Genomic DNA, 27,234 nt, shown 5'->3' with positions numbered 1-27,234 from the left:
CTTACAAATCTGCTTAAAAGTTCTGTTAAGTTTGACTGGTCCCCTGAGTGTCAGCAGGCATTTGAGAATGCAAAGCTACTGCTGAGTTCTGCACCTGTTTTGGCTGCGCCACAGTTAGATCAACCTTTTCAGATTCAGGTTGATGCAAGCCAGGTAGAGGCGGGCGCAGTTCTTTTGCAGAGAGATAAAAATGGGGTGGATAGACCTGTTTGTTATTTTTCACGCAAGTTTAATCGACACCAAAGTAATTATTCAACAATTGAGAAGGAGGCTTTGGCCTTGATCTGGGCTCTCCAAAATTTTGATGTGTATGTGGGGGTGGCCTGCATCCAGTGGTGGTCTATTCAGACCACAATCCCCTCACTTTTCTCCACTCTTTGCAAAATGCTAACCAACGCCTTATGCGGTGGGCACTTTTCTTACAGCCATATAGATTGTCTATACGTCACATCAAGGGTGGTGAGACCGTGATGGCGGGCTCCGGAGGGATCATAATGATTGTGTCTGTCTTTATCCTTGTCTTTTTGGTCTCTATTATCCTTAATTTGCTGGATAGTGAGATATGAAGGAGACTGGGGGTGAGAGTGATCAATCTAGGTGAAAGTGGTGTTTCACGGGTGAGTAGTTATGAATGAATCAGTGTGATTGAGTCTTCCAGAATGAATGTTTTTGATATTTGTTTTGTATGTATTTTTAGTTATGTGTCTCTGGAAATGCTGATTCAGAGTCCCATATATATGGGTCTCTGTCTTTTTAGGGGGGAGGTGTGATGCCCCAGCTCAAATGTGCTGGGTTTGCCACTTTCTTCCTTTGCTAGTATGGTATTTTGTGGCTGTTTTTGGTTTGTTTCTGTTCTGGTTTGCAGGAGGAGCTATGGGGGTTGTACCAAGGTGGCTAATTGATGGCCTAATTGGAGGCTGGATAAAATCAGTGCTCTCCAGCTGGCTCGCGCTCTAGGACTGCACTCGCAAGCAGACTCTCAGCTGGGCTGGCTGCAGCCCTGCTTCTTTACCTTTTTGCACTACACATTCACTATGTTGATTCACACAACAGTTTTGTTTTCTCATACATATACTGACTTTATGAATATTTTAGTTCATAAATATACTTTTGTTTAAAATATACTTTGGTGTGGTCTCCCCTTTATGTCGTGTTCACTGTGAGCCAAGTGGCTACGACAATAACGAAAATGACGGGTCTGTAAAATGTTCAAGCATTTGGCTTTTATTTAAAAAAACAACAACATGTATTTGGCTACACAAAATAAGCCTATTTATTTCAATTTTTACCCATTTAGTGTTTATAAGTGCCAGTGCCAACAATTAAACACTTTAATTTATTAATATGCACAACAGGTTTCATGCTGTAATCTAGCCTGACATCAATGTAAATATCTGGTTTATGTACATTTCTACACCTGCAGCATTTACCATTAGGCTACTAACATATATATAATTTCTGGGGTGAGCCTATTTGCTATGGTAACAACCTGTGTGTGTGTGCGCGCACGTGCACCTGTGTTTGTGTGTGAGGAATAGTGACACCCTAGTCAGACGTTCAGTTGGTTCATTGCATTTTGGTACGGCAGAAATACATACATTCCTTTTCAATGAACGCTGCATTTGGTTTGCATCACTTGCTTTGCGGTGCATTTTAGGTTAAGAATCCGTTCGAAAAATCACAACATCACGTCCCGCTGTATACAGTGAATGCATGCTGAAATTATTGTTGCGTGGCTACATAAAAGTTTAAGCATATGTGATGCATTGCGCGATCGGTCTGACTCGCGTGAGAGAGAATAACTTCCTTATGCTAAACTCCGATAAGACAGAGATTATTATTATTGAACAAAATATCATGTCAGATTACAAGTTGCCCATATATGATTGCACTGTGGTGCCGTTTTTGGTACACACACCTGTAAAGTGCATGCGTGTGTGTGAAGGGGTTCTTTTTTAAGCTATACTCTCCTGCAATTGAACGTGAATACGTTTACTACTTAAAAACATCAAAGCTAAACATCATATCTAGTGAAACCGCATAACGACATTGCTACAAATACAGTATGGGATTAAAATCAGCGGAAGCTACGTTACCTTGTTTCATCGACGCTTGGTGAAACAGCAGTGGATGTTTTCGGTTCAGATGCTGAATGTAATGATCCCAAACTTTAGACATTCTCTCTCTCTGCCGTTTATGGACATAGTCGCTCCGCCATCGCGCCAACTAAATTCAAAATGTACCACGCGCTATGATGTGCTTCCTGAACACTGAACAACGGTCCGTGTGAATCAGATCTCGGCAGGTGTAGTGTGCGTCACAGGAATTTAACGAGGCTTCGAGGCAGAATTTTTGCCTCGAGGAATTTTTTGAATCGAGTAAATCGAGTAACTCGATGAATCGTTTCAGCCCTACAAATAACCATCATGGGCCTCAGCCATGTGGTATATGGGTAAGTTGGACAGCACTCTTGCATCATGGGTTCGACCAGGCCAACCAACATAAACATCTGTGAAGCTATAAAAGATAAAATATGAATCTTAATCTAGATCTTTACACCAATTAAACAGACATAACATTTTGCAATAAAAACACTTGAACAATTAACTTTCCATGCACATATATTAATTACACATCATTTGTGTTTACGTTAGACAAACATAACATTATAAACATAGCTATGATAGCACAAGTGTAAACAATAGCAACTTGATTGTATGATTTTTCTTGCTACTACTTACCAAAAGTTGTGATCCACAACAGCCTGCAACACTATAGAGCGCCATCCTTTATAATTGTAGTATGCAGCTGGTCTTCTTTGGGTTTTATTATTATTATATGGCTGCCGTTGAAAATATAGAATACTGTTAAACCCCCCCTTTAAGCATACCTGTCAACACTCTCGTTTTTCCTGGGAGTCTGCTGTATCTCCCGCCCCTTCCCATTTTGTTATTTCTCCCCGAAAACTCCCGTTAAAACTGCCCTACCTCGTTAAATGAATAATCACATCAACATATTCCAAGGTTGTCCAGTCGCATCCTACTCACACAATAGACACATCATACAATTTTAACCCATTTTTGATCTCAACCTGGCAACCTACAACTCGGTTTCGCTGTTGGTATATGCACAGGCAGACGACGGAAGTTGAATAACAAGACCGCGCGTTTGCTGCTGGACTGTGGGTCAACGGCACTGCCATATTAGTGGTGGCAACTTTTCTATTAATCTCCAAGCAATTAGAGGTTAATTCCTCTGTGGCTCCGTCATGTGAAGTTTGGAGGTGTACAAACCTTCACACATCTCAAAATGAGTCCTGGGGAATCACCTTTCACATGTTCACCTTTCACAGACTGAACAGTTGTTTCTGGTTGTGCTAGATCATTGTAACATTATTTTAAAAGAGAGTTGGCAACTGGAGGCAAACTATTAAAAGCTTGCAATTTAGCAATGAATGTTGATATTTAATGAGAGCTTACAAATGTTTACACAATATAATTTTAGTGCTATAAAAACAAATGCAGACTGTCACTTTTTGTACCCCTCCAAAAGATCTCCAAGAATTTCTAATCCAAATGTTGACAGGTATGCCTTTAACTCATTCACCGCCAGCCTTTTTGAGAAAAGTTGCCCACATGCATTTTTGTGATTTTAACAAAATTTTCACAAAATTCCTTGCAGGAAAAATTATTTTCTATAAATATATAAACATACAAATTATATCAAATTAAAGAACACACCCTCTTGCTTTCAAACAAACAATAAACAAACAAACAAACAAAATGGGGAAAATACGTTTCATTATATATTTACTTTTTCTACTTAATTTAATCACTGAAATATGGATATTTCTCTTCAAAAATACAACATTTTGAGCAAAAAGCTTAAAAATTGCGTTTTTGTAAAGGAATTTATGTTAGACATCAGACTCAGAATGACTATCAAACATAAAGGCAGTTAAAATAAATCATTAAATCTTTTTAACTTCCGTTTTTGATAAATTCGGTTTGATAAAAGCGGTATTACACTTTCACTTTGAAATTCGTCCAGAAAGGCATATTTATTAGTTAAATATGAACTCATAAATGACGAGATAACTCGTCAATGGTGGCGAATGAGTTAAGTGGTGCACATACTGGACGTGTGCAAATATGATGCAAGAGAAACCGTAAAAATGGTCAAAACATGTATCCCAGGTGTAACTGGGTCAGTATCCTTTGGAAAGTTTCTAATTTGTACTATTAACTACAGATACAGTATGTATACTGTACATTTGGTAACTTAATTTTTAAATAATCTCATATTACATGCTACACACACAGTCTCTCAGGCTTTTAGCCAGACACTAACAGGGTTGTGTTTCCCTTCCAGAGAGGACTTTTATTTTCTATTGCCAGTCAATGTGTTGAAGCTAATTTATTTTTTTGCTAACTTAAATTTAGTCATTTACTTCTGTATTAAGAAAATGGGACAATTAATGTTGTTGTAGAACTTACACTTATCTTATCTGAAAGTTAATAGAAAAGGTCACGTTTCACAGATGTTGTATTCACTTTGCTTATCAACTCACAGAAATCCACCAGTATATGCAAATAATGCTTATGGACAATAATGATATATATATCGTGTGGTTGACTGAGTGATATTAAGGTAGAAAAAAAGAAAAGCAGTCTTATCACAACTTTATGTTGAAAATCAACACTTTCAGTAAATCATTTATTATCATCATTATTTCAGAAGACAAACAGAGAGATTTAGAGGCAAGTCACTTGTTTTCAATGGACAAACAGCTTTTGTAAAATTGCTACTCTAAATGTTATTTTTTACAATGGCTACTTCCATGCTATTTTACAAGAATTAATTATAAATAATTGTAAGCTGATTTTTACGAAGGAGGATTAGGGCCAAACTAAATAAAAAAATAAAACCATCTTGCGATTAAAGTCATTAAGATGTGAGAATAAAGTCATTATTTAACGAGAAAAAAGTCAGAATAAATATCATTTCGAGAATAAAGTCGTTATTTAACAAGAATAAAGTCGTAATATAACGAGAATAAAGTTGTAATATTTTAATAATAATGTCATATTCTTATATTAACGTGTTTGGAGTGATGTGAACAATCTGCAAAGCAGATACTATACATACCTGTTTTATTAATAAAACAATATGAGTGAGATGTGTCAGAAAGGCAATTTTAGGAAATCTCCCTCATATAAAAGGCAATATGGGGGGAGATAATGTGAACGAACAAAACTTGGTGCACACCTTAATAAAACAGGCATGCAATGAACAGAATATCGTGATGAATAAAGGGTTTTCTTAATTGGGTAGGTATACGCACATGGAGGCCCTAATCCTCCTTCGTAGATTTTACAATGTAAATATGTACATTATTGGTTTAAAGGCAGAGTAAATGGTAAATGGACTGCATTTATATAGCTTTAACAGACCCATGGCCATCCAAAGTGCTTTACAATTAGCCTCACATTCACCCATTCATTCACTCACACATTCATACAGCGACAGCGGTGTCGGCCATGCAAGGCGCGCTGGGGTTAGGTGTCTTGCTCAAGGACACCTCGACACTTGGTCCGGTGGAGCCGGGGATTGAACCACCAACCTTCCGGTTTGTAGACAACCTACATGAACCACTGAGCCACTGCAGCCCCACACAATGAGTGCACAATGTTTGAAAAACGATTCGGAAAAGGGAGTCGGGCCGACTACCAAAACACACTTGTAGGCAATCAGCAGTGAGGGGCGTGTCTACTAACCGACATCCTTGCCGGGGTTGCGCATGTGTGAGGCGGGTCTATCAAAAGAAGGTCCAGATTATATTGGGGTAGGGGCGTGTTTGTTTAGGTGATTTCAAATATCAACATTGGCTTACAAACATTGTGCACTCCGCCTTTAAATGAATCATCAATATAACAGAGTGCTGTATATTGCACATATGGCTGAGAATGCCCTGAAAATGGAAGGAATATTTACACGGTTCCTGGCGACTACATTTCTGAGAATAATATAACAATAATAATGATAATAAACATTTTATATTTAAGTGGATTCTTAGTTCATTTCACATGGAGTACTTGACTTCACTGTCTGTTGATTCAGATGAAACACCTCTCCATCTTCATCCTTTCTCCAGCTTATCTGTGTGTTCTTCAGTCCGACGCTCTTTAGCTTTTTATGCATCTGAAGACCAGCCATAAAAAAATCAAAGAAACTATTATGACACAATTAGGCTACACATCAAATATAGTCTTAAAATGATGATTAAAAATGGTAATATTTATTTATTTATGGTATGTTAACTTAGATTGAAATGCATAACGATAATGGAAGTTAAAACTGAGCAATCATCTGTAAACTGACATTTGCTGTAAACTGTGCATAAATATAAAAAAATATGCATTGGCAGATAAATGTTTTTGTCAGCCATAACACAAAACTTTATTAAAAGCTATTTTAAATAGCTATTTTTGTAAAATGATACATTTATTTTTTTAAATATTAATTAAAATGTGTTGAACACCTTTACATGTAGTCTACATATATAGATGTGGCTCATTTTAATGATCTAATCAATTCAATATGATCTACTTGATGATAATATTTTAAGTGTTTCTTTCATAGGTTGACGACCCTGTAAGGAAAGCTATTTCACTCAGTGCCTGTATTAGCATTTTTTGCTGGAAGCTAAAATCAGGTGGCTGACAAAAAATGAGTTTTTAGACAATCCATAATTCCACTATTCTGCACTGGGTGATGCTCTTACCCATCACATAAAACAAATAAAGGTTTATGTATTTAAAGGAGAAAATTTTTGGGAAACATTAAACTTTATGAAAATAATAAAAAATGCTGGTGGGAAAGAGTTAATTCTTTCCCCGCCATTGACGAGATATCTCGTCAATCAAGAGAAAACGCTTCCCCGCCAATGACGAGTATTTCCGTCTATTATCCACTAGGTGGCACTCTTCCGCAACCTTCCGGAAGTATTGCCCTATGGCAAGCTGCTGCACGTCTGTGTTTGTTTTAAAGATCGCTCTGAATGGGATCTCTATGAAAAGTCCGTCACAAAAATGGATTTTTGCTCAAAATGTGTTGTTTTTGCAGAAACCTACCCATATTCAAAAGCTGATTACAAAAGAACTACTGAAGGTAGGATGAAACGTTTTTTTTGTTTGAAAGCAGAGGGTCTGTTCTTTCATTTGGTATATTGTATGTTTATATATTTGAAGAAGAAAATTTTCTGGAAGGCATTAAACTTTTGTGAAAATCATGAACAACGCTGGCGCTGGCTGGCAACTTTTTTAAAAAACGCTGGCGGTGAAAGAGTTAAAATGCCTACATGTCATAATGGACAGTCTTTGAATGTATCAGAATTACGATTTGCAGAAATGTTGAATGAAATTGGTTTTCTCTCATGTAAATAGTGAATCTGCCACATCACAAACGCAACTGACTTTTAAAGGAAATGACTCATTAAGAGAAAATGTACAACCCTTTTGGACCATGCACCTGGTAAAAAGTAAGCAAAAGTGGATTCTGACATGCCCTAAGTGCACATGCACTTGTGCATCATACAATGTACTTTGATCATAAAGTAAGAGCCAATGTTGTCCAATTCCAACATTTATTTGTAAATGTTAACACAAAAGACAGCTCTAAGTCTGTTTGTCAAATTTAATCCGAAGAAGCTCCTATGTAACAGCATAATCACAACAAAGGACATTTCTATTACCATTATGAAATTGTTTCAGAAATCACAGGGAAAGAGTCACTAAAACATGTCCCCAACTCGTGATCATACTAAACATATGGGATTGTACAAATTCATACAAATAAGCCTCCTCGTAAAATTGATAATTATCGCCCTTTGATTGTGTTGGTCATTTGTTTCCATAAGTAAGCAGGGTTCTCAAGTTAAACCCAAAAGTTTGGAGCGAGATTACATCTATTAGGGTAGCCTCCACTCGGTTTAATTTTACCTATTGTTTATAATTGACCAGCACAAATAGAGATAATAACAATTGGTCAGTCTGATAAAAGACAGACAAATTCATCCAAATAAAATACATCTCATTATATTTTTAACACTCTCATGAGGCACTTTGAATGTTTGGTCTTGCCGTTCGGACTCACGAACGCTCCTGCAGTTTTCCAGGGCCTTTTTAATGCCGTTTTGGGTGACATGCTTAACTATTTTGTCTTTGTGTACCTGGATGACATAAATTTTTGCCCCTTTCTCCAGAAACACACTGTCCAGGAGCCAGGTCTCGTACATGACAGAATCCTTTAGTGATGAATCCTTTAGCGATTTTTAATTCAACATTAAAAATTTCCTTCATGTGCTTAATTTACCATATGCTTGGAAACTGCTAAAAGTGTTGTTGTATTATTTACAACTGCACAAAACAGCAAAACCCCATCTCATAATGAACTACAAAACAACAAGAAAATTAACTGTTCATTTATCAGTAATAAAAACATTGCATTGGCTGTGATTTATAGGAAGAGCAGCTGCTCCAGAGATAATCTTATTCTGTACAATCAATTAGTTTATATTAAACTGAAGAGACATAACTTCTGCCAGGATGCAAAACAACCACCTGTTTTTATTTTTTGTTGTTGTTGCTGTTATAAACAAAAAAGCATTTTACTATTTTAAAAGAGATTTAAAGCACTTTAGGAGCATAAAAGTTAGGGATGTCCCGATCCGATATGCTGGATCGGCAGGCCCGGATTAACACAGTGAAGTGCCCCAGGGTGACCACATTTCAAGTGCCCCCCTCTCAAAAATATTATACATTTTATATATATATATATATATATATATATATATATATATATATATATATATATATATATATATATATATATATATATATATATATATTAGGGCTGTCAATAGATTAAAATATTTAATCGCGATTAATCGCATGAGTTAACTCGCGATTAATCGCAAATTAATCGCACATTTTTATCTGTTCTAAATTTACCTAAATGTAACACTTTGTAAGTTTTTAATGCTCTAATCAGCATGGATTTGGATAATATATATGCTATAATGTATGTCTACAACAGTCTGTTTACATTTTCAACAGAACCATCAGCCATAGTTTTATAAATGATTTTCCCTTTAGAAGACTTTGTTCTTTCTCCATTTCTGTTTGCTGCTGCATCATTTGTGACCTGTGCTGGCAAATTGAGTTGGGATGAGCAAATTTTCAAAAATGTGTCATTTACATTTTAACATTCTCTTAAAAACTTCAAAACAATTGGAACAATTGTTGGAATCTGACAAAGCATGACAGAACTATACCTTTTAATGCAGAGCAAAAACAATATCAATATACATATATGTTTTTCTTTTATTGTTTAATTTTGACATTGAGACAGACCACTTTAAGACTGTAGGACAATGCAAGGGTTTAGTATAATGACACAACAGATACTTTTCCTTAACAGTTAACCAAACATTAACTTCAGATCAGATTATAGGTCATACCTGCGTGAATTCTTGTCAAAACAGATATTTTTAAACCTGTAATTTTGTGTTAGATGTCTATATATAGAGCCCAGTCTCCTGAAGATGCGTATAAATAGCACGAAGTGTCACGCACTCGCGGGTTTGTGCATGCGCTTCAGACGTCTGCTTCAGACATCGCTTTTGAGCCTTGTCACTCTTAATAACTCTTTTAACATCAATCAGATCGCGAACTTTATCTCTCTTAATAATTATTTTAACATTAAGAAAGTCCTGCAGTCTATTTTCTATAATTTCTGAATGCTTTTTAAAACGGAACTAAAAAGTGAAAGAAGACGCATCTTTGCTTTATATGGATTTTGTACGGTACACCTCACAGAAAACGTGCAGATAAAGAAAACTGCACGTGCAGAAAACGTGCATTTTAAATGTATAATGACCATTTAGAGCATTGGATTTGCTAGACGAGAGCTTAATGTTCTTATTTTTATGGAAAGCTCCGACTCATCTAGACAGCGATGGTCACTTGCTGTGTCTCATTTCATCCAGCTGTGGGTCAAACAGCGCGTTAATAAAATTAGTGCCCTTAAAATGAATTTGCGTTAACGCGTTATTAACGCGTTTATTTTGACAGCCCTAATATATATATATATATATATATATATATATATATATATATATATATATATATATATATATATATATATATATATATATATATAAAGTTAGTCTGGAGCCCTGAATGACTAGAGTATATTAGGAGCACTGTAGCCCCTGACTGAAAATTTTAGGAGTGCCAGCAGAAAATTTAGGGCACACCTTAAATCAGCCTGCAATGCAATTATTCACATTTTTTCCAAAATAACTGCATTACTGAAAAATACTAAATAGACTTAACTCTATGCAGTTGCTGCACATGTCATTATGCACAATTGATGAAACTTTTAGAATAGGAAGATATGAACCAAATAATCATACAACCCCCTTCACTAGGCATAAGATACATACATATACAATAAGTTATATCCAGATAGCATACTATGAAATGAGTAATGAAATGAGTGGCAGGGCAATCTACATACTTTACATTTATCATTTACACGTTTCTCATCTTTTATCCGGTTTTCCTTAACTGGGCACTGATGTCTGAAACCTTTATTCTCATCTATGTTGTTGGTGTTAATGTAGGCTAAAAGTTCTCCCGATCTCTTTGTCTCTCATCTCTGCAATGTTTCAATTTAAATGCGCGCCAGCGCATCTACTCACGGTTCTGAGTGAGATGTGTTGACTTTACCCGGGCTCCAAAGACCCATCGGTACAATCAACTGAGCGCATGGTGACATAAAACCATATACGCGTCATGCAAATGAGAATTTAAAACCCGATTGCACTTTCCAGAGTTTTGTCACGCGTGCCGCACATGCGCGAGTACCTGTAAAAAAAACATTTTGCCCACAGTCTGGAGCCCTTGGTGCCCCCCATTGCCTGGTGCCCCAGGGCACTCACCCAATCCCGTCTATGGATAATCCGACCCTGTGGATCGGTATCGGAGCTGATCCAGGCTTTTTTGCTTGATCGGACATCGGATCGAGGACCGACAACATGACAGATCCAATTCCGAAATGTGCGTTAGCGTGGTTGTTACTGACAAGCTATTAAAAGGACAACGTATTATAAAAAGCACCATAAACGTTTTATGCACTATATTCAAAGTCTTCTTAATAGGCAAACTGGTTAATCCACTGGTAAAGCGGACGGATGAAACACGTCATTCACACAAGATAACTGTAAGCTATTTTAAAGATCTGATTTTATAAAGTCTCGGTAAGCCATGGATGGATGCAATTCACTTTGTCATAAGCACACAATGCATCTATTCTCTTTGTGTTTTAACAGTTATAAACTTTCCATTGCTGTGCGAGGATTCCCATGAGAGGATGCTTCAAGGGCATGTATTCTGCGCCCAGAAAGCCCATAAACGTAGCGTGTTATGAGTTAGGCACATCAATTCTGCACCCGGAATGTGCATAAAACTCCTGTCAAGCGCATAATTCCCAAAATAACCATCTGGACACTAAAGCTTTTTTTATTATGACAGTTTTATGCAATTAGGAAAAATATTTAGCATACGTAATTGATTAAACTTACCTATTATATGTTCTCCTAAACACTGCCATGATTAATAATTATTAATGTTTCCTGTAACTTGTAAATCATTTTAAATGATTGAGTTTAACATTTAAAATGATACTAGATGTAGCAGAAAGCACTATACACATTTAATTACAATAGTATCGGGCAGATATCGGTATCGGCTGATATTTGGAATTCTGGTATCGGATCGGAAATGAAAAAGTGGGATCGGGACATCCCTAATCAAAGTTTGATTTCAAGCATTGATTTTAAAGGGATGGTTCAATGGTATTTCAAGCATTCTGACTTATTAACACAGTTATAGAGTTGTTTCCTCATGCTAAACGTAGGCAAAGTGTCAAAAAAGCAGTTAGATATGTTACAGAGTATTTCTGTGCCGAATGCACTTCGCCAGGGTTCGTACAAGTTTCGGAAAGTTTTTTTCGATTGCAGTTCCAACTGGCGTTTCATGGTTTTCTATACGTATCACTTCTTTATATGGGCACTTCCCCTGGAAATCCCCGCCCTCCCTTCAATCAGCGGGAGGCGCTAGAGCTTGCAAACAGCTTATCACGCCACTCAGCTTTGTTTAATTTCAAAAGTCAACAATGGCACGAAAGGTGAAGTGTGTTTTTGGATGCAAGGAGAAGACATCCAGCCTTATGAAAACGATGGATATAGTTTATTATCCGGGGTAGCAGCGGAGTTTTGCGTGTGTGTTTGATGCGGTGGATTTTCCCAACCGGGTCATGATGAGTTGCACGCGGTAAGTAAGATTTCTGTCTTATGTTGAAAATAGTCGGGTGCATATTATATAAATGACACGAACATGTAGTGAATCATAAGTTAAACAGTGTTGTATAGTGTTGCATGACTCGTACTTGCTCCTCCTGCGGTATAACTCCTCCTTCTTCATTTTTTCGTACGTTATCGGAAAGATTAGGTAAAGCTAATCTTTCTTTTATAAATCTGATTAAACTAAAGACTCTTCGGAGATATAAAGGATGTCATACTCAAGGCCGCCTTAATGCACGGGCTTACCTGGGCTGAAGCCCAGGGGCCTCCGAAGTTCAGGGGCCTCCAATGTTCGCGTTCATGATGAGCTGAAAATGTCATTTTGTTTTGTAACGCACTCGCTCTCTCTCTCTGTGCTCGAGTCTCTGGCATGCAGAAGTCTTTCCAACCGTGCGCAAGAAACTGTGCCGCCAAATAGAGAAAAGAGTTCCCGCACACAATGCTGTTAGTTGTTATAAAGTTTAAGTTTACTCGCGTTTATATCAGTGACGCGTGCGCAGCTGGAGTGATGTAGTTTGACGCGACGTTAGCTCACAGTACACACATCTGTTGGTTTAGATTAGAAAAACAACAAAGAGACGCAACGGTAAAGGTGCAAGTCTTAGAAAGTAAAGAGAGACAAGACCATCTCAAAACAGACTCCATGATCATCCCCTGATAGCACCATTCATATTTATAATCTCCTTATATAAAGATATATACAGGTATGTTCCCTGTCTGTTTTGTGCATTTTCATGCTTGTTCATTTACACGCTTATGTATGCATAAATACTAAATACAATGCAGTCTATATCTTCAATATTCTAAAAACTAAATAACTGTTTAAAAAAATAAGATTTTGTCTATAAAGACTTATCTTTTGTTATCATTAATGCATTTTCACTTTAAAACTAACTTTAACTTATTATATTTTTAAAACTGTGCTGAGCATTTGGTTAGTGAGTGGCAATGAATTTTTTGCAAATTTGTATATTCCAAAAACTATATAAACATAAAGCTTATAAACATATATACTTTCACACATTTTGGTTTTATTATCACCACAAGTTGCTGTGTATGGTTGTTAAATAAAGTGTCTTGTGTTTATGGTCAAGTAGGCTCAGTGATATGTTAATAATGATATTATGGTGTTTTCTGGGTCAAAGAGGGAAAACTCACTGTTGTATGTCTCGAAAGAAACTAATGCATTTTGTTATGTAGATTACCTAAATATTACACAAAAAAAAAAATAAGACTATAAATCGAGGGTATGGGGGGCCTACAAAACCTCTCAGCCCCAGGGCCTCGCATTAGGTTAAGGCGGCCCTGGTCATACTACTCTATAGGTACTCCAGATTAACATCAGAAATGCAGAAACAGAGTGTGTTACGTGAGCTTTAAATCTTTGACGATCTTTCCCAGTCAATATTAAAGATATCAAATGTTATATTTTCACAGAATGTTCTTAACATCATGTAGAACAATTTTATGTATAAAGTTCTTGCAGTTCTTGTTCTGCAGGGGTTGAAAACTTGGGCATGTTCTTTGGCTATTGTAACAACTGGCCAATCACAGCATTACTGATCAACATTTTTACTATTGATATGTAGACCCTCTTTTACAGCAGATATCTTTAAAAAAAAATTATCCAAATCATAATTAGCACGGTGATATAATCTTGGATGTGCCATTTGATCTCATAAGTTATAAGCAACATACAAAGAATAGGCCTTAACCCTCTACTATGGGGGTTTTTACATGTTTTTTTGTGGAAAAATTCTTTACTGCCGCTAGGATTATATTAACATTATATTTTATTGTATTATAATATATTAAAATCATATTCATGAAAAACAATAGTTCAGCCTGAATACAAGTGCTAATACTCTTAGTACAACATATAACCTAATAGAGGTGGAAAAAGGATTTGCAAACATTGCAGTTCCACTCTGTCATATCACTTTTGCATTTTCACAACTTTACAAGTTAAAAAAATTAACTGGTGATTAAAAATGCAGACTTTTTGGATATTGTCTGTTTTGAACTGATTGGCTGTAAGATAAAGCATTTAAGATATCTAAGAGAACCGGATCATATTACTTAAGAAAGATACAAACCTCATTCAGAATGGCCATCTGTAGTGAAGTATCAGTCAAACTGCATTTTCCATCACAGGACAAGTTTAACCTGACAATCTGTTTTTTAACAACTAAAGACAGACAAAAAGACAGAATTGCATGTATTCAGTATATCAGTTTAGTAGAAAGACATTATGTCTACACAAAGTATTTTATTTGTTAAATAAATGTACCTCCATAGCAGATAAAATGCTGCTGTTGGTTACAGCTATACTGAACCAATTTCCCAGAGTCAGTTATTGACATGGCAACACAGTCAGCAGATCCTGTAGTCTGTGATGTGTATCCTGTTGCCCAGTATCTGAAGAATAGGTTCCACTTGTCAGACCACTGCCAAGAGTCCAAGAACAGACCGATCCAGACCCATGGCCCATATCCAACAATTTCATACAGTCGACTCTGCTCCTCATCGCTGCTGATTGTGGCCAGATCAGTATAATACTGTCTGCAATAACTCTGAGCATCTGTCCAGGTTTTAGAAGTCTGTATCCAGATATATCCAGTACTTTCTATTGACAGATGCAAAACCAGAATAATATCTTAACTCTTAATTTCAGCAAAACTATATATTTACACCATTAGTAATCACAGTTAGATACTACTCACCATCATAGCACACAAAGTACAGTTGTGTTGAGCATAATTCAGTGAACAAAAATCCATCAGCAAAATAGACACATGCATAATCATCTGGCTGTCCTGGACTCCAGCCACTGTCCTGTGTAACAGTATCATTTCCAAAAGACCAACCCCAGCGACTCTGTGTCGCCCTCTGCAGTCCAATCCACACTGATCCACTGTACTCATCATTCACCGTATTTACAATAATGTTCACATCATCCATTGAGTCTACAGTAGCCAGATCAGTGTAATTCTCTCTACAGTAACTCTGAGCTTGTGTCCAAGTCATACTTAAGTTTACGTACTCATAATTTCGCCAAAGACCAGAAGTGCAGGACAGAAGTCCTGTTAAAATTAACATGTTTAAATATATTCATGTGCACACATATACTTGTGAAAACAGATTGAAATGATGACACCAACCTGACAGCAGAAGCAGCACAAACAAACTCATGTTCATAACTGCTGTCACAGCTCCTCGCTGATGTTTCACCATCACTGCACGCTGATCTGAAGATCAAGAAAGAAATCAACTATTTACTGTAGTACACTTTTAAGAAGTGTTTGTAACAATGTTGTCCAAACAAGAGAAGTAGGCAGGATCTATGTGCAGACTAAAACTTTAATAAATCAAAAACATGAACGCAAATACAAAGCATGGCATGACAATATGACAACAGACCAATCAGAAAGTAACACATGCACGAAAAGAACCATCAAAACAGGAAACGTAGGACAGGGGACCAAACAGGAACATGAAACATTAGGGAACATACAGTATTTGGCAGTATTATACATGTATTTATTCGATTTCATCAAGCTCCAAAAATTCCTCAAAAACAACACAAAAATGGCCTTCTCATCTGCGGTAGTTGCAACTCTTGTGTCATCAGAACAGGTTGTTTAATGCACCACTATTTGTGCAATGTTTGTCGGGGCTGAATGCAGCCCTTGGTTCTGATATAGTGATATAGTCCTTCACAGGAATGTCCCATTTTGAATTTGGGGGACTAAAGGGATTAGAGAAAGGGGCACGAATAATAAGTAATGATGAGAACATGCGTATAAAAGCAAGTCAAAAAAAATGGTGCTAAATAGCACTAAAAGTGGTTCACTGCTTGTAGTCATAGAAAGACAATTTTTAGTGCTAAACATCACCTATGTAGAACTTGTTTAGAACCATATTATGCTGAACTATAAGTGGTGCTGTGGTCATGTTTTAGCACCACTTATGGTTCACTTATGGGCAGACTTTAGGTGGAGGCAGAAAGACTGCCAACCACCCTGCTGAAAAAAACAGCTTAAACCAGCCTAAGATGGTTAGCTGGTCTCCCAGCCTGGTCAAGTTGGTCTCCCAACCTGGCCTTGCCGGTCTTAGCTGATCTCCCAGCCTGGTCAAGCTAGTCTCCCAGACTAGTCAAGCTGGTCTTCAAACCTGGCCAGGCTGGTTAAGTTGGTCCCCCAGCCTGGCCAGGGTGGTAAAGCTGACTTCCCAGCCTGGCCAGCTTAAACCAGCTAAGACCAGCCATTCAGACCAGCCTGACCAGCTTATACCAGCCTGACCAGCTAAAGCCAGCTTAAATCAGCTAAGACGAGCCTGACCAACTTAAACCAGCTAAGACCAGCCTGACCATCTTATACCAGCCTGGCCAACTTTAGGAAAATAAACATGATGCGCGTTCTGTTCTCTCTCCCTCAGTGAATTCCTTTCAGAAACGCGTCAGAAAAATTAACTGTCACTTAACGAATACTTGTCATACACACAAAAGATAAATGTCTGCATAATGCTTGGAATGTCTACTTTTAAATGATGTAAGTGAAATCGAAAACACATATTCTCATTTGGTGTAAACTGTATAAGAAGGGGGAGAGGTACTGTCTTTCTCCGGTTAGCTCATTATTTTAAAATGAGCTGAGATCACCACGCCCCGCTCCATTGAAGTGAACGAACAGAGACATCAATATGCATTACTCTCGCGGCACCTCCTGCCTGCAGTCAATCCCAAATCCAGTCTCTCCATTCCTTGATATGCTGAATTGGTTTATCCGAGTGCACCAAACATGACATCTAAATCCTTATTTACTTGCGTATGTGTGTCACTAAAAGTTATCTCCAGACATGAGTGTTTTCTTTGTGCTACCGTCAAACAGTACAGACGACGCAACGGGCACGCACATACACAAACACAAGAGTCAGGAAATTTTTGGTATTCTTAAAAAAGACGCGATTGCATACAGCACCTCTAAATACTTATTTTTTCCCCGTCTATGGGTATGTCTCTGCACAGCAAGTTTATTACACGCAGGATCACACGCATGTCCATACATTCCTTTGTGCTCCTTTCACTATTAACACACGAGTAATGGCGGCGGCTGTAAACAAACATTGATAAGTTCGCTTGTCCCTTGTTGTGTTTCTACTATAATGATTACAAAACCACAAATAAGATTCCAGACAACGATAGGCAGTTCTTGTTTTGAGCTTTTATCTGCGCAAAAGTAAAACTCGCTGGCCAACCAAATACTAACCCTGTGTTCATTTTTACGATGGTCAAACAGAGTTCAATAACACTACACTACATACCTTACTAGATACCATAATTACTATAGTAGGCTATTTGTAGCCAAAAACATGGTTGCACTTTTTTGTAGTAAAACCATGGTTTTTAAAGGTATACTTGTGAAATTAATAGAAAATATTTCAATAGAAAAATGTTTGTGTATTTACATTCTATTGAAAAAAGGTTGTTATAAATTCATCATGTTTTTACTACAGAGAAAGATGTGAATGAGTAGGCAGAATGATTTTCACATCATTTTGAAGAAAAAACTCTAGACTACTAGATCCTGTTTTGAAAAGTTTTGGGAAAACATGTTTTGAATGAGTTTTGTGGACTTATATCAGAAACTAAAAAATTTGCTTTTTCAAAAACCACGCATAAACATTTTTCTCTCAAAAATACAAACATGTACATACATGTTGATCATATTATATTTTAGCCCAGTTTGTGCTGAACTCATTGTTATGAGACTTTTTCCATTGTTTTTAAGCAACTGAAAAAAGCACAAATGTCAGTGCATGTCAAAACTTCCCCAGGGCCCCAAAAAACCCTTAGACTCCAGAGGGTTAATAACTGTCATGTGTGGGGGAGGACAGAATCCAAATGTAAACAGCTCTTAAGGGGCAAACAATGATAATAATCCAAATAATAAACATAACAGGGCAAGATAAGGCACACACAACAGTATCTAATAGGGCTAAACGATGTGAGGAAAAGTTGCGATGTGCGATGACATTGTTTAATGTTGCGATGACGATGTGAGTTGCGATAAAAAAATATTTTTTTCATGTTTAGGGCCATTCACATGTCACGCCTAAAAACACGTAGAAAACACTAGACACGTAGGTTATTGTCACATGACCTGCACGCTGCGCTTGTGTCATTCTGAAAAGTTAAAATGTTTTTGAAATACCTGGAAAAAACGAGCGTGTCGCGACCGCGGCGCTTCCAGAGCACAAATACATTTGAAATAATGAATTTGAGCACGCAATAGACGCAATATGAGAATCACTGCTTCCACAGTACCTGTGTTTACGGCGTTATCTCACCTAAATCCAAAATAATTCCATGATATTGCTGCGGTGCTGTTTATTTTCAACTAGTGAACACCAGCTAAACCAGCTAGTGAACACCAGCTAAACCAGCATCAAACCAGCATCAGCACCAGCATTAGCACCAGCTAAACCAGCAACAAACCAGCATTAGCACCAGCTAAACCAGCATTAGCACCAGCATCCCATGCTGGTCATACAAGCATATGTTGTGTTTTGGTGCTGGTATGCTGTGACCACCAGCTAAACCAGCATAGATCAGCATAATTCCCATGCTGGTCCATGCTGGTTTGATGCTGTTTTTTTCAGCAGGGGCCTAATAGCATGAACACGCAAACCATCGCTGCGTCCGAAACCGCCTACTTCCATACTATATAGTAGGCAAAGTATTGCTTTTTGCATACTATATAGTATGGTAGTAGGCGATTTCGGACGCAGCACATGTCTTCAGGACTAAACGTGATAGGTCAAACGTTTATTACATGCGCTTACTGTTTTCCCTTCATTCATCGCGTCAAGGCTGTCTGTTGCGATGTGGTTATCGCGTGAGTTCATATCGCGATGACAATGAAAATTCGATGTATCGTTCAGCCCTAGTATCTAATACACAACAATCCACACAAGACAACAAGGCCCAATCCCAATTCTACCCCCTACCCTTTGTTTCGCGCGTTCACGTGAAGGGGTAGGGGTGTCTCAATTCTCTTTTGGCTGAAGGGGAAGGGGTAGGGGTAAGGGCCAGATAGCCCTTCAAACCAAGATTTTTCAGGACCACACTTCAGACGAAGGGGTATGATAAATTTCCAATATGGCCCATAAATTTAAGTATTTTTGGACATTAAAAAGTATTTTAATAACAAATAATCACTTGTTTTATGTTGCCTTTAATCTTGTGTTCATGTATACGGTATGTTCTCAGAAAAAAGATTTGTAAAAATCGCCATGAGAAAAAGTTTGCTAATGTTATTGACTTTGTGATAGTTCCACAACATATTTTTTTTTTATAATTTCTTGTAATATTAAATTTTATTGTATTATTACATCGGAGCATCTATGACGTAGGAGCTAGCAAAGACTTATGATGACGTGTAACTGTCACGGTAGGAAAATCCATTGTTTTCCTCCGTGTCATGTTTGTATGTGTGTGTTGTTCACTTACCCTGCCATGTGCTCGTTAGAGCGATCCCTTTCACCTGTGTGTTGATTGTCTCGCTCCAGCTGTCCATCATTACATCATCTCCATAAGTACTCACCTGACTTTCTGTTCCCTGCCAGATTCTATTGTTTGCTCAGTCTCCGTGTTGCTTGGTTGTTCCCTGTGCTTTGGATTACGTGTTTCAGTTTGGATGTGTATTGTCGTCGTCGTCTTCGTGTGGATGTTCCGTGTCAGTCTGGATTTCACCACTGCTCACCACTCCACCAACGTCGCACTCAAAGCATCAACTTCCACCGTAGTCATCGTCACCATTGCCATCAACAACACCGGACTGGATTACTTCCGCATTGACATTGAATACTCTCTCTTTGTTTATATTTAATAAACATTGTTCTATTTTACACCTGCGCTTGCTTCCGTCTCTTACAAGTCATTACAGAAGAATCTGGCCAACATGGAAGCAGCAGGTGGTCAGCCGATCTCCGCGTTGGAGGAGTTTCTCCAGCGATCTCTGGCTCGTATGGATCATCAGGATCAAACCATCGAAGACATGCGGAAGGCCGTCCAGGCAATGGTGGCGAAGGTTTCCGAGCTCTCTCAGCGATCTCCGAACATCACGCCTCTCACTGCGCCACCCATGCCGCCCGCACCATCTTCACCTCCAGGGGGTAGTTTCTTCCAGGAACCGAGACTTCCGATCCCGGAGAAATACGCCGGTGAGCCCAATTTCTGTCGTACTTTTCTCTCTCATTGTTCTCTACATTTCGCCCAACAGCCCCGGACATTCTCGCTCGAGGAGACCAAGGTAGCATTCACGCTCTCGCTGCTCTCGGGCAAGGCTGCCCTCTGGGGGACGGCGGTATGGGAAAACAAGGACAGCTGTTGTTCCTCGTTCGCCTCGCTTTCCGAAGAGATGAAGAGAGTTTTCGATCGCTCCGTCGCCGGGAGGGAGGCCGCCCGGCTCCTCACGGATCTCAAGCAGGGGGAGCGGTCGGTCTCGGACTATGCCATCGAGTTCCGTACCCTGGCGGCGGAGTGCAGGTGGAACGAGGAAGCGCAGTGGGACCATTTCCTGCATGGGTTGTCGGATCGGATCCATCGAGAGATCATCACGGCGGAATTACCGAAGTCGCTCAACGGTCTGGTGGACTTGGCGATCCGGGTTGACGCACGCCTTTCTATCGTTGCCAGAAGGAAGACTCAAGTTCTGCCCCTACGTCAAGCGGAGTCCACGGATCCTCTCATCGAAGTTTCCGCCTGTGGTCTCTCAGATCCGGAACCCATGCAGGTGGGTCGAGCTCGGTTACCCTGGAAGGAGAGGAATCGGCGGAGATCCTTGGGTCTTTGCCTGTACTGTGGTGAGTCGGGTCACCAATGCCAGAGGTGCCCGGTAAAAGACCAAGCCCGATATTAAGACAGAGGCTACTATCGGGCAGGATCTCCGCACAGAAGACCTCTACAACATCCACTCTCCTTCCGGTGAGACTACGGTGGTCCACTATGTCACACTCAGGGCACGCACTTCTGGATTCGGGGGCGGAGGGCAACTTCATCGACAGCGCACTTGCACGTAAGCTCAAGTTACCCTTCATTCCACTCACCCACCAGATTGCGCCCTTCGCCCTCAATGGACATCAGCTACCCACTATCAAGTACACCACTGCACCTATCACACTCATTACTTCCGGAAACCACACAGAGACTATTTCATTTTTTATTACTGACACTACTCTCTCCCCCATAGTTCTTGGACACCCTTGGCTTCATTCCCATAACCCAAGAATTGACTGGAAACTGGGTTCTGTTACCAGCTGGAGCGAGGAGTGTCATAAGTCCTGTCTTGTCTCTGCTTGTGTTTCTGTGTCTGAGTCTGTGTTTCAGGGGAAAGCAGTGGATTTGTCTACCGTGCCCGCGGAGTACCATGACCTGAAGGAGGTGTTCAGTAAGTCGCGAGCTGATTCTCTTCCTCCTCATCGTCCCTATGACTGTGCGATAGACTTATTGCCAGGTACGTTTCCGCCTAAGGGCAAGTTATACTCTCTGTCCGTTCCGGAGATGGAGGCCATGGAGAAATATATTTCTGATTCTCTGGCAACGGGGTTCATTCGCCCTTCCTCATCTCCAGCGGGGACGGGGTTCTTTTTTGTGGGGAAGAAGGACGGATCCTTGCGACCTTGTATTGACTACCGAGGGTTGAACAACATCACGGTAAAGAATACCTATCCTTTGCCGTTGATGTCTTCAGCTTTCGAGAGGTTGCAGGGAGCGTCCGTTTTCACTAAATTGGACTTACGTAATGCATATCATTTGGTTCGCATCAGGAAGGGGGATGAATGGAAGACTGCGTTTAACACCCCTCGTGGCCATTTTGAGTACTGCGTGATGCCTTTCGGTCTCACGAACTCGCCGGCAGTCTTCCAAGCACTCGTTAATGACGTGTTGCGAGACATGGTAGACCAGTTCATATATGTTTACCTGGATGACATATTGATTTTTTCTTCGTCTCTCCAGGAACATTTGCAACACGTACGACGAGTGCTTCTGCGGTTGTTAGAGAATGGGCTTTTTGTCAAGGCGGAAAAATGCGTTTTTCATGCACAGTCTGTTTCTTTTCTAGGACACATCATTTCGACTGAGGGTGTTCGCATGGATCCTGAGAAGGTTAAGGCTGTGGTAGATTGGCCATCCCCAGAGTCTCGCAAGGCCCTGCAGAGATTTCTGGGGTTCGCCAATTTTTACCGGCGTTTCATTCGCAATTTCAGCCAACTAGCCGCACCTCTGACCGCTTTGACTTCCCCTGGTTTGACGTTCAGGTGGTCAGACCCAGCTGAGGCTGCGTTTGCCAAACTGAAAAGCTGCTTTGTTTCAGCTCCCATTCTTGTTACCCCTGATCGTTCACGTCAATTCATAGTGGAGGTCGACGCGTCAGAGGTGGGGGTAGGAGCAGTGTTGTCCCAGCGCGCATCCTCAGACGGAAAGGTTCATCCTTGCGTGTATTATTCCCATCGTTTATCTACTGCGGAAGTTAACTATGACATTGGCAATCGAGAGTTGTTGGCGGTCAAGCTAGCACTGGAAGAATGGCGTCACTGGCTTGAAGGGTCGGGTGTACCTTTCATTGTATGGACGGACCATAAGAATCTCGAATACATTAGAACTGCCAAAAGACTTAACTCCAGGCAGGCTCGGTGGGCATTGTTTTTCGGTCGTTTCGATTTTACATTTTCTTACCGGCCGGGTTCCAAAAACATCAAACCCGATGCTTTATCCCGTCTTTTTGAGCGTTCCGATCGTACTGCTACTCCCGAGCCTATTTTACCAGAGAAAATCATTATCTCTGCGCTCAGATGGGAGGTCGAATCGAAGGTTTTGACAGCCTTAGAAGGGGTAACGCCCCCGGCTCGCTGCCCACCGAACCGTTTATTTGTGCCGGAGGGGTTACGGTCAGACGTTCTCCAGTGGGGTCATGGTTCCAGTGTTGCTTGTCACCCAGGGGTTAGTAGAACTAGGTTTCTAGTCAAGCAACGATTTTGGTGGCCTGGTATGGCTCGTGACGTCCACGACTTCGTCTTGGCTTGTTCGGTTTGTGCCGTTGGTAAGACTTCCAATCGTCCTCCAGATGGGTTACTTTTACCGCTGTCTGTCCCTTCGAGACCCTGGTCCCACATTTCGCTAGATTTTATTACCGCCCTCCCACCCTCTAAGGGTAATACGGTGATTTTGACCGTAGTGGACCGGTTCTCGAAGGCGACTCATTTCATTCCCTTGCCCAAATTACCATCAGCCAAGGAAACAGCGGTAGCTGTCATTGACCACGTCTTCCGAATACATGGCCTCCCGACAGACGTGGTCTCTGACAGGGGTCCCCAGTTTGTGTCCAAATTTTGGCGAGAGTTCTGCAAATTGCTAGGGGCGACTGTTAGTCTTTCATCCGGGTTTCATCCCCAGAGCAACGGTCAAACCGAGCGAGCCAATCAGGACGTCGAAAGGGTGTTGCGATGTCTGGTTTCCAAGAATCCTTCGTCCTGGTGTCAGCAACTCTCAATTGTGGAGTACGCACACAATTCTCTGCCGGTGTCATCTACGGGCATGTCTCCATTTAAGTGTAGTTTAGGGTACCAACCACCTAATTTTGTCAGTACTGAATCCGAGGTGTCGGTTCCCTCCGCAAACGCACTAGTCCAGAGGTGCCACCGCACCTGGATCAGAGCTCGCAGAGCTCTGCTCCAGGCAAGGTCACGCACCAAGGCCAAGGCCGATCGCCACCGGTCGAAGCCTCCCCGATACGTCGTCGGTCAAAGAGTGTGGCTTTCAACCCAGAATATTCCGATGCGTTCCGTCTCGAATAAACTTGCTCCCAAATTTATTGGCCCGTTTTCTGTTACCAAATCATTAATCCGGTAACAGTGCGTCTTAGCCTTCCTCCTGCGTACAGGAGGGTTCACCCCGTCTTTCATGTTTCCAAAATTAAACCGGTGATTTCTTCCCGTCTTAATCAGCCTGCCCCGGTTCCCCCTCCGCCTCGTATCGTTAATGGGGAGACCACATATTCGGTTAACCGTATTCTGGACTCCAGACGGAGGGGACGCGGATTTCAGTACTTGGTGGATTGGGAAGGTTACGGTCCGGAGGAGAGAAGGTGGGTTCCTGCTCGGGACATACTGGATCACCGCCTTATTGATGAGTTCAATCAACAGGTAAAGCAGGCTGGGAACGCCGAGGGGCGTTCCTAGGGGAGGGGGTACTGTCACGGTAGGAAAATCCATTGTTTTCCTCCGTGTCATGTTTGTATGTGTGTGTTGTTCACTTACCCTGCCATGTGCTCGTTAGAGCGATCCCTTTCACCTGTGTGTTGATTGTCTCGCTCCAGCTGTCCATCATTACATCATCTCCATAAGTACTCACCTGACTTTCTGTTCCCTGCCAGATTCTATTGTTTGCTCAGTCTCCGTGTTGCTTGGTTGTTCCCTGTGCTTTGGATTACGTGTTTCAGTTTGGATGTGTATTGTCGTCGTCGTCTTCGTGTGGATGTTCCGTGTCAGTCTGGATTTCACCACTGCTCACCACTCCACCAACGTCGCACTCAAAGCATCAACTTCCACCGTAGTCATCGTCACCATTGCCATCAACAACACCGGACTGGATTACTTCCGCATTGACATTGAATACTCTCTCTTTGTTTATATTTAATAAACATTGTTCTATTTTACACCTGCGCTTGCTTCCGTCTCTTACAAGTCATTACAGTAACGGTCTAGTAGTGGTGTCCCATTTCTTAGGGGAATATTTTCAGCCCTACCCCTTGACACTCTGTTTCAAGGGGAAGGGGTAGGCGTAGGGGTAAGGGCAAGCGGGAGGGGTATAAAATAGAATTGGGATTGGGCCCAAATACGAGGACATTAAATAGAGGAGAAATAAACTAGGGAAACCCAGGCCACGTGACTCTCCACACAAAACAAGACAACAATAAGGGCTGCCATGATCCATGAAACACCTAAAAAGACACCAGTGTTGACATGATCACTGCTGTTGAAGTGTTGTTCATTGTTAGTTGATTAACTCATGTTAACAACAAATACAACCTATTGTGAAGTGTTAACTTTTGAAACAATTACTGAAGAGAATCAGATTTCGTGGGAGTATGATAAATTAGATGTCTAAACTGTATGTGCTGGATGGAAGCAAACGTGATATGAAGTGTGCCCTGCAAACGCAGGATTTTTGATGATCATTTCTGTCCAGTCTGCTAGTTTTATTGCATTTAACCACGGCTGTCAATGTTTTTTTTTTTTTTGCTTGGCAGTGGCAGCAGGTTTGCAACAAAATTTTAAATATAAGCAACAACTAAGTACTAATACAACAACATGACATTTGCGTTCCTGTAGGCTGATTTGTATTGACTGCCTCCAATTTCGCCGTTGTTTTGCCTCCAGCTTTCTCCGTGACGTAATCGCTACGCAAGCGCTAAGGGGTCTATATAGGTTCTCTGTAGCTAAAAATGGTTCCCCTTTGATTATGAGCTTTTAGTACTATTTAGCAGGACCATTTTTTAGAGTGTAGAGAGTAAGTGTGCTGTATTGCGTGCAGTGAATGCACAAAGGACATGACAGACTTACTGTGGCCACATATTAAATACAGTATAAAGAAATGCAATCATGTTTCCTTTTACTTAAACCATTCAAATTCATTTGAATTAAGGATTTGTTTTTTAAATTATCACTTCTTAAAGCGTCTTTTTATAAATAGTGGATGTATTATATTTTTTTATTCAGTCTTGTGTCAAATTTCAAATGACTTGAGGGTTATCAGGCTCATCTTATAATTTAGTTTAACAAACCACTCATCTTCATTTAAGACATAAAAGTTTATGTAAACTATATTGAGAACCTCAGTTCAGTCATTTAGCATTAATAGCTAATTAAAATATGAAATTTAAAATTCTTACCTAAATTTTCTTGTCCACTCCTATATTTTTATAGAAACTTGCTACCTTTACTCTAATAGTTTCACAAATGAAAGGAACTGTGTAAATTTGCATGATGGTCAGTCTTTTATCTCTAGAAGGGCGGTTCTTGAATGCCTTTTGCTATGAAGTCAAATGTCGGACTACACAAAACTTACACATCCCTGCCCCTTTCCTACTTGTTTATAAGATGCTTTGGCATTTCTTTTTGTGTTCCTAGCAAGCAATGTACATTTAGGAGTATTTTTGTTTTATACAACATACATTTTACTCCTTCATATGGCACAGAACAAGTAGTGTAATGTTTCTGAAACTTTGTAATAGATTTTACTACACCTACACAATTTTAATTGTAGATATTTTCCACATAGTATAATGTTTAAACTACACAGAAGTTTTTCCATTTATTTGCTGAAAGCTAAAACCTCTAACCTAACCTTTAAACCCTCTAACCTTCCTAACATAGAAACCTTTGAGGTGTGAGCTGACTTTAACACTCCAGAAAGAGTTCAAGAATGAGATGGAGATGTTCGGCCTGAATCAAGTTTAGATATTCAGGTTTCCAGCATCACAACACTCTGGTGTTACTGTTTTAATTCATGTTTTATAGTGTTTTTTCCTTAGATTTATGTTGATGTTGTTTTTGTTGTGCAGCAATTAAGGTGTGTTAAGGTGTGTCTGTTTGGTCATAGCTCATTTCTATTAAAATTTTATTTGCAGATTTCACTGGTAACTTAATGACTCGTTTTGCATATTGAAATAGTTTGTAGTCAAAAGAGCACTCATGCTGTCCTTGTTGGGTGCAGTCTTTGTTATGTAGGCTCATCTCGAAAATGG

At 39.9% G+C, this 27,234-nt stretch overlaps 1 protein-coding gene across 1 annotated transcript; it reads right to left on the bottom strand.

Annotated features, from left to right (window-relative positions):
• Positions 1 to 4,765: 4,765 nt before the first annotated feature.
• Positions 4,766 to 15,585, bottom strand: LOC129441576 (uncharacterized). Its single transcript, XM_073872108.1, has 3 exons — positions 14,718 to 15,585; positions 14,524 to 14,615; positions 4,766 to 6,201 (listed from the first exon to the last, which is right to left on the bottom strand). The coding sequence occupies exons 1-3, from the start codon at positions 14,788 to 14,790 to the stop codon at positions 6,073 to 6,075; spliced, it is 294 nt and encodes a 97-aa protein (XP_073728209.1). The 5' UTR covers positions 14,791 to 15,585; the 3' UTR covers positions 4,766 to 6,072.
• Between the last annotated feature and the right edge of the window lie 11,649 nt (positions 15,586 to 27,234).

Source organism: Misgurnus anguillicaudatus, chromosome 2 (assembly GCF_027580225.2).
Source record: "Misgurnus anguillicaudatus chromosome 2, ASM2758022v2, whole genome shotgun sequence".
Taxonomy (NCBI): Eukaryota; Metazoa; Chordata; class Actinopteri; order Cypriniformes; family Cobitidae; genus Misgurnus; species Misgurnus anguillicaudatus.
The sequence above is the reverse complement of the archived record's forward strand: the minus strand, read 5'-3'. Positions and strand labels throughout refer to the sequence as shown.

Coding starts and splice junctions, on each gene's coding strand:
- LOC129441576 (XM_073872108.1), bottom strand. CDS start 14,790: ATGTCAATAACTGACTCTGGGAAATTGGTTCAGTATAGCTGTAACCAA. Junction 14,616..14,717: donor GCATTTTATCTGCTATGGAG/GTACATTTATTT, acceptor GTCTGTCTTTAG/TTGTTAAAAAACAGATTGTC. Junction 6,202..14,523: donor AGATGGCCATTCTGAATGAG/GTTTGTATCTTT, acceptor GCTGGTCTTCAG/ATGCATAAAAAGCTAAAGAG.